This window comes from Thunnus albacares, chromosome 9, assembly GCF_914725855.1.
Source record: "Thunnus albacares chromosome 9, fThuAlb1.1, whole genome shotgun sequence".
Taxonomy (NCBI): domain Eukaryota; kingdom Metazoa; phylum Chordata; class Actinopteri; order Scombriformes; family Scombridae; genus Thunnus; species Thunnus albacares.
In genome coordinates this window covers 9665347-9678595 of record NC_058114.1, presented here as the reverse complement: position 1 = coordinate 9678595, position 13249 = coordinate 9665347, and the positions used below count along the sequence as shown (strand labels likewise).

Here is a 13249-nt window from a genome sequence, read left to right as displayed (position 1 = left end):
CTGGCCTGGTATACTTACTTATGGTTACTGTTTCTCTCTTTTGTAAAACTTCAATGTGTAAAATACTGTAGAGTAAAAAAAAAAAAAAAACCTAATGAAGATATGTTGTTCCTGTCTCCATTAGTTTCTCCTATTCAACCTGTAAAAATAAGGAATAAATACTTCAAGCTCTGACATGTAAAGTAATTCTCTCATCTTTCTCTCCCTTAACAGCTCCTCACAAATTCTCTTTAGTGATACTACAGGATGACGGCACTCGGTTTCCACGGCAACCTAAGACTTCTCCGTCGACGCGGGCGCACATCAATTAAGCAAAACACAGAAAATGACAGCAACAGACGCTGAGATCACAGGACGAAAGGTTAAAAAAAAAAAAAAAAAGAAAGAACAAAGACAATTCAAGAGTGTGAGACAGAGAGATGAAACAAGTCACTATGGCTCATATATGTATTTCTTATTAGGCTGAGTTTGTGTTTACAGTTTTATGGTCTTCTTATAGGTCAGAAACCTGCAGGGGTCCAACCACAGATGTGTCTGTGCATATTTAAGTAAGTATCTGTGTATATATCTGTGTGTGGTTCAGTTACCGCTGTAATCCATGCTCTCCATTTGTACTGGGCTAGTGGACTTAACCTTTCTCTCACCTTCTTCTTTTCTATCTTTCACTGAGCTCTCTATCTTTCCATCTCACCCTCACTCAGATTCAGATAACCTTTACTTATATGACAGTAGTGCAGAAACAATGAAAGACAAATATCAGCCATGTTGATGAGACAATACTCAAATCTATCATTTCACCTTTGTCTTTGTCTTTCTGTCTCTGTGAATGTCTTTCTCAGGCTCAGTCAGCCTGTTTTTTTTTCTCTTTCAATTTCCCCGCTGTCAGTCTCTGCATCGGTCACCTTTTCTCACCTTGAAAGCGACAAACAGCAGCGCGGACCCCAGCAGGTCAATACTCTTCATTGTGGGATTGAGGTGAATCTTTCATGTGTCAAAGGATGGGCCAGAACTTCTATACACAAAACACACAGATGCTCTCCTGAACACATGACATTGCATCACATCAGTCGGAGCTCCGTCTGCTGTTGTCAAGGGGAATGAGAGCTCATCTAAATGGATGTGAAGTCTTTTTTAGGGTCAAGGGGAGAAAAGCCCTTGATGATTTTTATCATGATTCTGTCCCAGAAGAACCTTCTGACAAATACTGGGGCCTTTTAACTGACACATTTGCTTGATTAGCTTCGGGTGCCTCCTGCATACTTAGATGTCATGCTAGAAAACAAATACAAATGGAAGCTCAAACAAAACCAACCCATTGAACTTTTGAAGCCTTTGATATTTTGTGTTTGATTTGTACTGCTTGTTGCATCAACCCAAGTTATAAAAAATGTATGTAGCCTTGGTGTTAAATCTTCATAGGAATCAAATGATGTTAGGATGCATTTTTCTGTTAATCTCCACTAAGCTGCAAAAAGAGTATTAAAGCTCTTTCACATGCATGGTACACCCACACAGGTGTTCCCAGTTTAGTTGATTAGACCTCTTCTCAGGATTGTGGGTGTTTACAGACATTATTTGATTGACACGTTCCTCACTATTCCGTTAAAGCCGTGGTCACGCATGCTCTGTTCTCTACAAATATCTCATTTAATGGTCATTCACTTAGAATGATCCCAGTGTGAATAATGACTTCAAAGGATGTGTCCTGTTTCAGTGTGAGCACTGACTTTGACATACTAATTTTCACTGTTTACAGTCTATGATGACATGGTTAAATATTTCAGTACTTATTATTAATATTAACTTATTATTATCTCAGTCCTACCTGTGACTTTATGTCCTTTTTTTGGAGCTTAATGCCAGGAAATCTTGTTGGACTGAAGGAAAATATGATCATAGCTGACTCCCAAATCCATACTACACACTAATTCAAAGCAGGTTTTCAGTATGTCGTGTAGTGTAGTGTCCTCACTGGAAAAGTGACATCATTGAGCATACTGAAAACAGCCAGTATGCATACTAAAAGCCCGCTCTAGGCTCAAGTCTTATGCTGCATCCAAAATCCACGCTACCTACTAATAATATACTTTTTAACAAGTAATCACTGTTTTTGCAGTTATTATACATCAAATGAAGCCTACCACACATCTCATACCAAACAGAAACATGTTTACTTTTATTTTACTCAGGGAGTTTTCACTGAGAGGAAAACGCTGATCACATTCACACAGTTACACACATTCACACCTGAAAGCTCCACTGGAGCAGTTGGGATTAAGGGCCTTGCTGGAGGGCAACTCTGTGGTGGTAATGAAGGAGGGGCAATCCCTGTTCTTTTACTTTCCCCACCCAGATTTATCTCGCCTGTCTGGGGATTCAAGCGGCAACCTTCCGGTCACAAACTCGCATCTCTAACCCCACCGCTGCCCCACAATATAATCTGCAACCTCATACAACCGGCAAATTTGAAAATCAATTTTTTTTCCTGCTTTTCCCTTATCCGTTTTTCTTCTTATTTTCATGAGCAGCCTGTACGCTACCAGGCATGTAATCCTTCTACATGTACAGTTTTTCCCTTGACCGTATCTGCTGCACATTGCATTCTTTTCGTCTGCATACTGTCTATTTGAGTATACTTCATTCTGTCACTTTTCCAAAGTGAACACTCCACATACTCAAAGCCTGCCTAGAATTAGAAAGTAGTATGATTTGGGACACAGTGACAGTTTGATTGATGGTGCAAGTATTGCATAATTTTCATAGTAAAAAATGTAAAAAACTATAAAGTATGTGGATTTCTTTTATACGAATGGCAAAAACAGAATAGTATTAAGATAAGTATATAGTATATACTGCACACAATAACTATATAGTATGGAATTGGGACACAGCACATATTTTAACTTTTCTTGCAGGGTATGTGTAGGTTGGAGGTCTGAGCAGACACAGACCTCCTGGATGTAAAGATCATTTAAAATCTGTTTACTTCGGTGCTGAGTTCATGGCAAAAGGACAAATCTGTGCCTTAGTGCCTTTATATTCTTTCTTCCTGTCAGTGTTTATTTCCATTGTCTATTTCTCCACCATCATCCTCTCTGCTTCTTTTTCCCCAAACTCATCTCATCTTCTCCTCTATCCCCTGTAGTCAAACAAAAGAGAGGATGAGAAGTAATTCAATGACACTAAAGCAAGAGAAAGAGAAAACATTACTCTCTGCATGCCTTCACCATCTTCACTTCCTCAGGGCTTGGTGTCCAGGCAGGGGGTGGACACAGACTGGAAGGGTTTGTATGTCTATGTGTGTGTTTGCGTGTGTTTGGAGGTGGCGTGTTCAGACTTTCAAATAGGAGCCCTATATCTTTCCTCCGCACTGTTAAGACACATCAGTGTATTGATGTGAAGTTTGTAGATCATTTGCCCTGACTATTTGTGACTATTTAATGTGTTTCAGCGACAGCACTGATGGGCTATGTATGCCATAATTCAAATTTTAGTTGTTTTGTGAGAACATTGGCTAAAACCGTGACGGGTAAAAATAAAACATTTTGGTCCCCACAAATGTCCTTTTTCACAATTATTATTATTTTTGTGATTATCTCAGCTTCCCATTTAACTTCAAGATGTTATGCATGGATGAAAGGTACATTTGATTTCAAACTGAGCCCCAAAACTCTAAACTTTAATACCAAACAGATATATATCCTTATATCTAAGGACCGTCAGATCCCTCCCCTGCAAAAATGCAAAGCTGGCAAACCTCAGTTTACAATGACCTATAACTCAAGTCTGAGTCTGTATACATTTACTAAATTATTTTTTCATCTTTACCATGACATACAACCAAACCTCACCAAAAATAATATTTCTTCTAAAATGCATTTTATATGATTTGCTGCAGCAATCTTGGTGGTTTTATAATCCCAGTCAGTATTAGTCAGTCAGAGGTGGTAAAGAGATGCATTCATCAACATCTCTATTTCAGTAAACATTGCCCTATTATCTGGTGTAAAGTATTGTTCCTAAACTGGACTAAACTGGACCTGGTAGGCAGTTAAACACAGACTCACACCCAGAGTGATTCCTTGAAGCTCATTTACCAGATTTAATTGAATGAACAAAAAGGTTCAGCGTTTTTGTTCACAACTGAAACCAGGCAACTCTGAAGAAACAAACTTCCCATTATCGGTCTGTTGGGAACGGGACAACCCGCTGCCCTGCTAAAAGATTTTTAATTTGGTTCGTATCATAACCAGAACAGAACAAAGACCAGAAGAGCCGAGGGCTATTAATCTCCAGGGATGAACTTTCACTGCCGCCTGAAACGTTGGGTTTTCTTCCTCTCTCTCACACATGCACACACATCCACGCACACATGCGCACACACAGCTGGACATGATGGATGTCCCCTTTTCCCTTTGCTTCTCATCCTCACAGTGTGTGCAGCAAAGAGAGGAATGGAGAAAGCACTTCCTACTGATCACATTTCACCTCTCTCTTTCTCCCCCCCTCCCCCCCTCATCCTCGCTCTGCTCTCGTCGGGTTTTCTTTTCCATCTTCCACACCATCTATACTTGATGGGCTATAACAGACTAACTCACTCCTGCCTCAATAAATACAACCAAATTTGTTTCATCGATTGCTGTATTCTACTGTGACTCTACAGTCGTCAGCCCTTGAAAATATAATTGCTTCTCTGGGTTTATTCTGCGACTGTACTTTTAAAATATCTCCATCTGTCGTTTCTTTTCAGTGTCATCCCAGTCTTACAAACTCTTTCCTATTAAACCTTGAACATGTACAGTCAAGATTACAGGTTTCCCTTAATGACATGCAGTAGTTATTAAGCATTTATTTAGTCCACCGTCACTTAACAAAGAAGATAGCCAAAGTTTAATCAAAAGGAACACTATAACAGTGTAGAAAAACTAATGTCCAATGCTTAAATTTGGTGCACAGAAAATCTAAAAATACACAGCCTAGATGGGAATCTACAAACCACCCATGAGACATAGATACGGGAAGAAAGATCTATTTTTCTGTGCATATCTCAGGTACCTTTGGAGGTCAAATAAGGACATTAGCATCTAGTTTGCCAAGTGGGAAAATAGAAAAATATATGTGTACTGTATTTGAAAGGTTATCAGTCCTCTTCTTTCTTAATATAGCGCTCATTTTTATTTATGCTGTTTAAGCGAGATGGTTTGAGATTGATTTTATACACTTGCCAAAATTGGTTGTATTTATTAGATTAGATTTTTATTAGCCTGATATTTTCTTGAATTATGATACTTTTTTATCTAGCTGAATGAGTGGTATTTTTAATATATACATTTTATAGGGCAAAAACATTAGTGTTGGCCTTGTATATTTCAACAGCTAAAATGCCAGACTGTGATTGATTGCTTGTGGAAACTTCTAATATCCAAGACTGACTATTCAACTGCTTAAGAGAACCCTTATTAATAAAGAACAGATTATATTTTGCAAGAGCGAGGCAAGAGTATGTGTGCTTTTCACAACATGCCAGCATAAATTCAGTGCAGCATAAAGGCAACAACTACCTTGAAGGTAGGAAATCAATCTAAAAATGTCCGGTATGCTCTGCTAAATAGGAAACGCTGAAGAAGTAGAATACAAAAGCTATCTTACATAAGCATAGTTTACTTTATGAAAAGACGTTTTAGTGCTTGTACAAAGTATATTGAGAGACTTAAAGCTTTCCGATACCGCTGATACCACTGATGGTTTCACTGATACTCGGGCTGTATTGTAATCTCAATCCTCCCGTACCTCAAAGACAGTGAGAGCGAAGGGGTGTCCCAGGTGATGATGGGAGGACAGCAACACTTTGCGGTTGTCTCCATTCAAATCCACGCTGGACAGCAGGTGCAGCTTGGAGTCCACCCAGTACAGACGCCTGTTGGACAAGTCTGAGAATATGGAAGTGGAAGAAAGAGAGAACAAAACCAAGGAGAAAAGGAAAAAAAAAAAAGGCACAAGAGGGAGACGAATGGAGAGAGAGAGGTCATTCCAAGAGAAAAGGCCTAGGGTGAGAGGTATATGAATGTAATGGCCCAGTAGCTACACCATCAATCTTCTTTGACATGACGGCTGAGGCCCTTGCGCTGAGAAAACACAGATGTGATTGTAATATTGCCGGTTGACTTCTTTGCTGGGGAAAATATATGTGCCCTTGAGCAAATTGATTAGTCTTGCTGGACTTGTTTTAAAGCGAAACTTCACTGTTTTACAATTCTATCTCCGTGTGTTTGTCCTAAATACTGTTTACTTCAGGACTGCACTATTCCTGTCTCCTTGCTATTTGGATATTGTAGTGCCTTGGTAAGCTTGAAAATGTAGAGAATCCACTGCTTTTGACAGCAAAGGACAAAATCCCAGTATGACATTGCTTTTTTTTTTGGTTCTAGTTTAAACATAAAGAAGAACGAGTAAGTAATTCAAGACATTCCTCTCAAATGTAACCCTTACCCTAACCAATATACTACATGCATTTCTATAAAGTAATTTTATATACATTAAATCAAATGATATGAATCCGAGACATCTTTAAAAAGTGAAAAAGAAAGAATAATGTTGACATTTATTTAATTTGTAAATTAAATACATTATTTGGATGTTTTTGACTGGTTGCCAGTTTCCACCACTTTTCACCCCGGGTGAAGTGAACATAAATAAGCAGAAAAAAATTATTTTCTTGGCCAACATTGGATATATTTGAAAGTATAAATTCAGGAACCATTTCAGAATGGCACAATAATGGCAATAACCACACTGTGATTTCCCTTCAATTTGATTAGGAAGTCCAAAAATATCTACTTTACAAGCAGAAGTTCAATCACATGCAGAGCTGCAACGATTAGTTGATTCATCGATTCCTTGCCAACAATTAAACTGATGGCCAACTCCCTTGATAATCGATTAATTGTTCTGAGTCAAAATGTCAAAATTCACTTGTTCCAGCTTCTCAAATGTGAATAGTTTCTTTAGTCTTCTATGATAGTAAACTGCATATCTTTGGGTTATGGACTGTTGTTCAGGATCAAAGAAGATATTTGATTATATCACCTTGGGCTTTGAGATTTTTCATTTTTCACCATTTTCTGACATTTCATGGACTGACAACTGATCCAATTAATCGAGAAAAGAATTGTCAGATAAACGGAAAATAAAATAATTGTTAGTTGCAGCCCTAATCACATGCTATGAGGTCAGCCGAGTAAACTGAAAAAGGAACTGCGATGTTTCCACGCCAAAGAAAAAGAGACAAATCACAGAGTCATTTTCATCCCCAACTTCACCTCTCCTGACTCACAATCACATGCTCTGTTCACTGCTCTGTATGAAATCAATGACCAAGGGAAAATAATCCACCTCCTTTCCCACAGCAGTGCGGCGCAGGTCTGGCCAACTCTTTCATTCCCCTTACTCTAAAAAATAATTTGTTTTCATACAGATGTAGCGACACCTCAATTCCACAGAGTGTGGCAACTATGTGCCTCTCTTTCTCCGCAGGCAAGGGCAGCTGAGAGAAATTGGCTGGTGCCGCGGAGGGAGTTGAAAGGGATGATGGGAGGTATCGATGGAACAGAGTGTCTGGCTTATTAATTCGAAGCCCCTTATTCGCTGGCTTGATTGATGAGAGCCAGACACAAATTGAGCTATAACAATAAGAGCTACTCAGGGGTTGCAGCACCCACACACTGTTTTCTACTTTCAACTCTCGCTGTTTGTCTCTCTTTGTTTCTTTCCCTCTCTCCATATCTGTAGTTGTCTCTTTCTTTGTGTTGAATTTACTCCAACCACTTTCTTCTCTCTCTCTCCAAAAGCATAATCAGCATTATAACTTTGTTTTTCTTTCAGGGATGATTTTCCTGTCCTGTATCACCTATAATATAATTTTCTCTCTCTCAAACGAGCCTTTCATGTTCAAAGTTACACATTTTCTGTCTTTCCTTACCCAGGGTTATTCCATTGGGCCACTCGATGTGTTCAGACACCAGAACCTGACGATCTACCCCGTTCATCCCAGCCTTCTCAATTTTGGCCTGACCTCCCCAGTCTGACCAGTACATAAACCTGTGGAAAGATAACCCAAAAAGTTAGATACAGTATGAACATTTCCAAATTCAGTAAAAGAAGAGCTTTAAAGAGCCCCTGTTCTCACTATTTGGCTATTTATCTGGAGCCAAGACAAACGTTCTGACTGAATCTACTGTACTCTTTCTCACAATGTCAAACTCTGTCTGCATCTCATTTCCTCTCCAAAATCAAATAGTTTTTACTTGTGAAACAGGCCTTGAAGACACTGCAGGCAAGTAGATACTGTGCAAAACAGCAAGTTCTAGAGACTCAGACCACTTTTAAATGTGTGCATGTGTGTGTGTACCCATGAGAAACCTATGAATGCTTGGCTTCATTTGCATGTATTTGATGCTTTTTAGAGTTGCGAAAAGAGTCCTTTGGGGAACTCAAGACATCCAAGACAAAAGGGAAACAGGCATATAGAGCAGACTAGAGTCATATAAATTCTGCATATAATTGTTCAGCTGCTAACAGATAGAAGTAGTACTGCAAATTGTTTTGTTGTGGTGTAGTTAAAAGGTTTTAGGCGTCCATTTGGGGAAAATATTGTTTCTCTGTAATTACATTGACTTTTCCCCTATTCAGAGCATGTTCAGCTTCCATCCCTGCTATTCTCTCAACCTCCCACTCCCTCTCTCAGTTCCCTGCTCCTCCACTGTCGTAGAAAAAAAAATCTTTCAGATAGGCCAGTAGATCTTCAGGTCCTCCACAACATATGATTATTTGAAAATAGTTAAAATACCCCAAAAAGTCAAAAATCAATTCAAACAATCAAGAAATACACTGAAACAGACAGAGTTCAATGTAATTATAGATTTACTGTGTATCAAGTGCAATACAAGTAAAACAAGGGCTGGTTCATGAAGCAGACACCTAAAACTGACTGATGACAAAGCACTTTCATATCCACTGCAGCCAAATTCTAGAGAATTTCAATCATAAGATCATATGCTGACAAAAGCTTTACTCCCTTACACTCCTCACTACCATATAAATGCTCACATTTGCAGACATGTTATTTCCTTCTTGTTTTTTTTCTTATAATGCTCATGCCTACAATGTGCTATCTTGTTTTTCCCCAGATATCTGGTCTTGTGCTGGCAGTTTAACCCACCACATCTTGTTGTTTTCCTCAGACATCAAAGGCTTTTTTCTGGCACTTTTACCCACTACTTCTACAACTTGGACTTACTGCATATCACATGAGTCTTCACTTCATGATCTGAGTAATCTCTTCATGCTCTGCTGTAGTGCACACACACATTTCTATCTGTATTTGCTAGATACTTTCAAAAGAAAGCTTAAAAACTATCTCTTTACCCAAGCATTTAAGTAGCTTTGCACTTGCTCTCTGCTGCACTTTTAAAATGTGACATTTTAATTTATTGTATACATTCTATGCCTTAACTTGTTCTTATCATATTTTATTCCTTGATTATTATACAATCTATGTATTTTAGTTTCACTTTATCAAGTAGGTTTTTCTTTTTTTCTACATGCTTTTATGTCCTTTTCATGTAATTTTTGTTGTAAAACACTTTGAGCTACATTTCTTGTATGAAAGATGCTATACAAATAAAGTTATCATTATTATTATTATTATTACTATTACACACACACTTTCCTGCCCTTTTGCTCAACTCCTTTGCCATCCTCTCACACTCTCATCTATCTGTCCCAAACTCCCTACACTCTCCAAAATCTCCTCCCTCAATTCAATCTTCTCCCACTCACCCTTGGTGTGGATCCACTGCGATGGCCCGCGGCTCGCTCAGCTCGGTAGCTATCAGCACTTTCCTCTTCCGGCCGTCTCCCGTGGCGACGGAGATGCTCTTGTTGCCCGAGTCGGTCCAGTAGATGTTCTTGTGGACCCAGTCAACGGCCAGGCCCTCGGGGGAGTGGAGAGAGTCGATGAGTGTCACCTGCTGCGAAGAGTCACTCGCCTTGTTGATGTAAGCGCTGGTGGATCGAATAAAAGAGGCGTGTCAGTCAGTTCTACATGCTGAATTGTAATTTTGAAATACGCAATCGTTTAGGAGCAGGCAGAAAAGAGGAGACAGGATACTAAATCACAAAAGCCTCACTTGCTGGATTTGTTATTCTGATCTTCTTTTCTTGTGGAGAAAGATTTGTGGTATTCCTTATGGTAGATAATGCTATGTCAGGGGCACCCAAACCTGACACCTCTATAACAACCTCAGCCCTCCCACCAAACAGCCTATCACAGGGCGAATGAGTCTGTCTCCTTCTATCAGCAACAAAACAACTAGCCTCTTTCTCTGTTTTTGTCACTCTCCCCCTCTGCGTCTGTCTTTTCAATCTCTTTTCATCTTCCTCTTGCCTCCTTCGTGCTTTCTGTCCATTCCTCTCTACCTGTTTTCGCTCCTCTCTTTTGCCTTCCTCCCTGAACTCCCTCAATAGTGACACATCTTCAGACAAAAGCACATTATTCTCCTCTTTACATGAGGGCTATAAAACAAGACAATACAAGACATCCTGGTTAAAAGGTTGGGAAAGGAAATATCCCAATTTATAGACCATCTCACATGTTAGCAAAGTGTACAAGACAAAACATATGGATGGGAAGAGCATCTTAATTTAAAGGAGAAGGCTGGCGTGAGGGATGAATGAGCCTAGGACTTGGAAGCAGATTGTGTTGTTAATTGGGTGTGTTACTATTTGCCACCACAGACACCTTCATCTGCAGTGGGGTGGGGGGGGTGGGGCGTTAGCGTGCTTCTGTCGTGTGTTAGATAATCGAAGGCTTCTCTCTCGTGTCCCAGGGTTTATAACATGGATCCAACACTTGTCTCTCACTCAGGGGGCATATTTAAATGAGTTCTGGACTTGGTTAAAATCCCTCATGTTGCTAGTGCAACTGTGTTGTATTAAGGAATTGTAAATCACAGACGGCACTGTGATGAAAATGATCATTTCCACAAATTCAATCTGAAACATAACGCTCTGTTGCAGCAAGTATTTTTTTATAACCTCCATTCTATAATATTCCCTGTCTAATATAATAAGACTAACTACATCTCAGTGCTGACATATCACGCACAAAACATTGCAATCACTCTAATATTTGACTTAACTAATACATACTTTCACACACTATTGATTTTATTAATAATAGTGGTATTTTTAGTAAAAAATAGAGTGTGATGAACAGGCTTGGAAGATTGAGTAAAAGGAAGGCTAGAATAAGGAATGAGACAGAGACAGATGAGCCCAAGATCACTGAGCAGATTGCATCTTTAATTGGTTGTATTATTGTTTGTAACAGACATCTCCATCATGGGAAGAGGTTAATAAGTCATCGACCCGTAGCATGCTAATCACTGTGAATTAGCTTGGAAAACCACAGCGCCACGGTGAAGGCCGAGGAGGAGGAATCACTTTTAAATTCGCTTCTATTTTCCATTTGATTAAAAAAAAAAAAAAAGCTCCTTATCAGAGGAAAAACCACTTTGCTGGAAAGTCAAATGCCTGGGCAGGAAGTGTGATCAATCATGTCATTATCATTAACATTCAATACATTTTGCTCTCTAAAACAACTGCAAACAGTGGAAGAAAAATGCATACTTGAAACACTACAGTGTATGTGAGAAGCCAAGTACTAAAGAGGTGCCAAGAATACAGATATGTAGCTGAAGTGCACCAGAAAAAGCATAATCTCAAAAGTGGATGATCTATAAATTATGTACATAATTAAAGCTTTGAAAATCCAAAAAAGTTACATCATGCAAACAAAATGCTGTGCATTGAGCCAATGCTAAACTTTCATGCTTTTGACTGTATATAAAAAGGGATTTCCACAACCAAGAACAACACAAAGCAGATTTAACTATTCCACTTGTTGCTGACAGTTTAGGGTGTCTGTGTGTGTTTGTTTGCTGCGTCAAAAGGAGAGTTCATTTGTCCTTTCTCTGTCACAAGAGGACTGTATCACTGAGTTCGTGTTGAAGTATGTGTATGTGAGTGTGTGTATGTATGTGTGTGTGCATGCAGATGAGTGATGGTGGTGATTATTGAGGCCGTAAAATTAGGGAGAGCATATGGCTCAACTGAGATGACAGAGGGCCCCTCCCACTACCTAACAGCCATCAGGGTGACACACACACACAGAGCACTGTTGTACCTACAGTATGTGTATTTGTGTGTGTGTGTGTGTGTGTTTGTGCGTGTGAACATGTGTGTGAAGGACAAAGGCTCCACCTTTTACTGTCAGACAGATGAGCCCTCCAGGTATGACACACACATAAACACAAGCGCAGCCCCCAGGTGTGTCTATCTCGCTACCAGATGGTGTGACAGGTTGAAGCAGACAAGACGGATGGATAGAGGAGAAAGAGAATGACAGAACGGCTGAAGAACGAGGAGAGAGCGTTATCTAAACTTCCAAAGTCCTGGCTCTAGTCTGTACAGTGGCATTTATGGTTACATACAGACTTCATTAACCTCTCTTTACACTCGTTTTTAGAAACACGCTATTTATTCCAAATTATAATCCTATTCACAGCACTAAAAGGATACCAAGTGCTATGATAAGGATAATTATTTTTGAGGAAGAAGCAGAAATTACTCTTATTTTTATCACCATGACTCAGCAGCGTTCAGTGACACAGTAATGCAACAAAAGGAATTTATTTGCCCCTGGTTTTTGTCAAGGTCAAATATGCACTCACGGAGTTCATGTAACCCAAAAATAAATCTAATTGACTAACACTTTTGACATTTTGTCCAACATGCATGACATGCTATGGCAGAGAGATGTGTGTATATGTGTGTGTGTGTGTATACCTGTATATTTTCTGATGATATAGATCACACCAGAACATCTTGTTAATAGACACGTCTACATCCAGAGCCACGGCGTTCTTCAGTGTGGGAACCACCTGCGTGTATTCACTCTTCAGCAGGTCAATACGACGGATCTCATGGCGGTTGGTGAACATCAGGTACGGGCTCTTTCCTGTCGGAGCGGGAAAGACAATCATGTCACGATCATGTATGAGCACTTTTCTTGAAGAATGTTTATTACCTGACATTGGCAAATAGGGAGGGGGAGGCCACAAATCTCAAGATGGGGGGTGGAGACCCTTGAGGCCCGTTGACCTCCTATTGTGACCCCGAAAGAGAACAT

At 39.6% G+C, this 13249-nt stretch overlaps 1 protein-coding gene across 4 annotated transcripts in view; it reads right to left on the bottom strand.

Annotated features, from left to right (window-relative positions):
* The window catches only part of lrp8 (low density lipoprotein receptor-related protein 8, apolipoprotein e receptor), a 180968-nt gene that overhangs the window by 23899 nt on the left and 143820 nt on the right, over positions 1-13249 (bottom strand). For all 4 annotated transcript variants that reach the window (XM_044361432.1, XM_044361433.1, XM_044361434.1 and 1 more), the window contains exons 10-13: positions 12907-13078; positions 9838-10062; positions 7979-8097; positions 5791-5930 (exon numbers count right to left, since the gene is read on the bottom strand). In XM_044361432.1, coding sequence (XP_044217367.1) covers positions 5791-5930; positions 7979-8097; positions 9838-10062; positions 12907-13078 — 656 coding nt within the window. The remainder of the gene's footprint in view (positions 1-5790; positions 5931-7978; positions 8098-9837; positions 10063-12906; positions 13079-13249) is intronic.